The sequence below is a fragment of the Penaeus monodon genome, chromosome 23 (assembly GCF_015228065.2).
Source record: "Penaeus monodon isolate SGIC_2016 chromosome 23, NSTDA_Pmon_1, whole genome shotgun sequence".
Classification (NCBI taxonomy): domain Eukaryota; kingdom Metazoa; phylum Arthropoda; class Malacostraca; order Decapoda; family Penaeidae; genus Penaeus; species Penaeus monodon.
This window is the reverse complement of record NC_051408.1, coordinates 6,680,898-6,681,628: the sequence shown is the minus strand read 5'-3', so window position 1 is coordinate 6,681,628 and position 731 is coordinate 6,680,898. Positions and strand designations below refer to the sequence as shown.

The 731-nt window shown below is 72.9% G+C and overlaps 1 protein-coding gene across 1 annotated transcript in view; it reads right to left on the bottom strand.

The window, feature by feature from the left end:
- LOC119587746 (fidgetin-like) overlaps positions 1-731 on the bottom strand; it is a gene marked incomplete in the record, with an annotated part of 25,220 nt that overhangs the window by 3,061 nt on the left and 21,428 nt on the right. The window contains 1 exon segment of the mRNA XM_037936432.1: positions 1-731. Coding sequence (XP_037792360.1) covers positions 1-731 — 731 coding nt within the window.

Genomic DNA, 731 nt, shown 5'->3' with positions numbered 1-731 from the left:
ACTAGTCTTTTCAGGCGGAGAGCCGTCGCCGTCCTTCGTGGCGGAGGGGGACGGCGGCGTGATGTGCGTCTTCTCCAGCGCCTTCGTGATGGCGGCCACGGCACTCGGGGCGGACGCCGGCCGCTCCTGCGCCGCCACCGTCTTGCTCGAGCTGTTCAGCGAGTCGTCGCCCACCATGGTCGCGCTCGAGGCGTCCGAGTTGTCCAGCTTCTGCAGCGACTTGCCTCCCGCGGCGGAGAGGAGGCTGCTCACCACGGGCGCCAGGATGCCCGCGCCCGCCGCCACGCCGGCCGCGCCTATGGCCACGCCGGCCAGCGGGTCCACGCTTCTGACGGAGCCGCCGCTCATGCTGGGCGCCATGCTGGTGTGGTGCATGGGCGACGCGGTGTGGGACGGCATGCTGTGGGGCGCCACCTGCGCCGGCGCGGACGAGGGCGGCGCACTCAGCATGTCTGTGGGGTTAAAACCAGGGTGGGTGAAGCCCACTGGGGGCCCGTGTGCGGACATGGGCACGTGCCCTGGGTGCTGGGGATGGCCCCCATGCGCGGACATGGGATGGCCGGGCATAGGGACGTGGGCGGCCAAGGCGGGGTGGCCGGGCCCAACTGGGTGGCCGGGCCCAACAGGGTGGGCGGGACCAGCAGAAGGGTGTGGGGTGCCTAGGAGGCCCGAGGTCATCATGCCGCCCACGGCGCCCACGGCTGCTACGCCCGCGGCCGCGGCGGCGACTG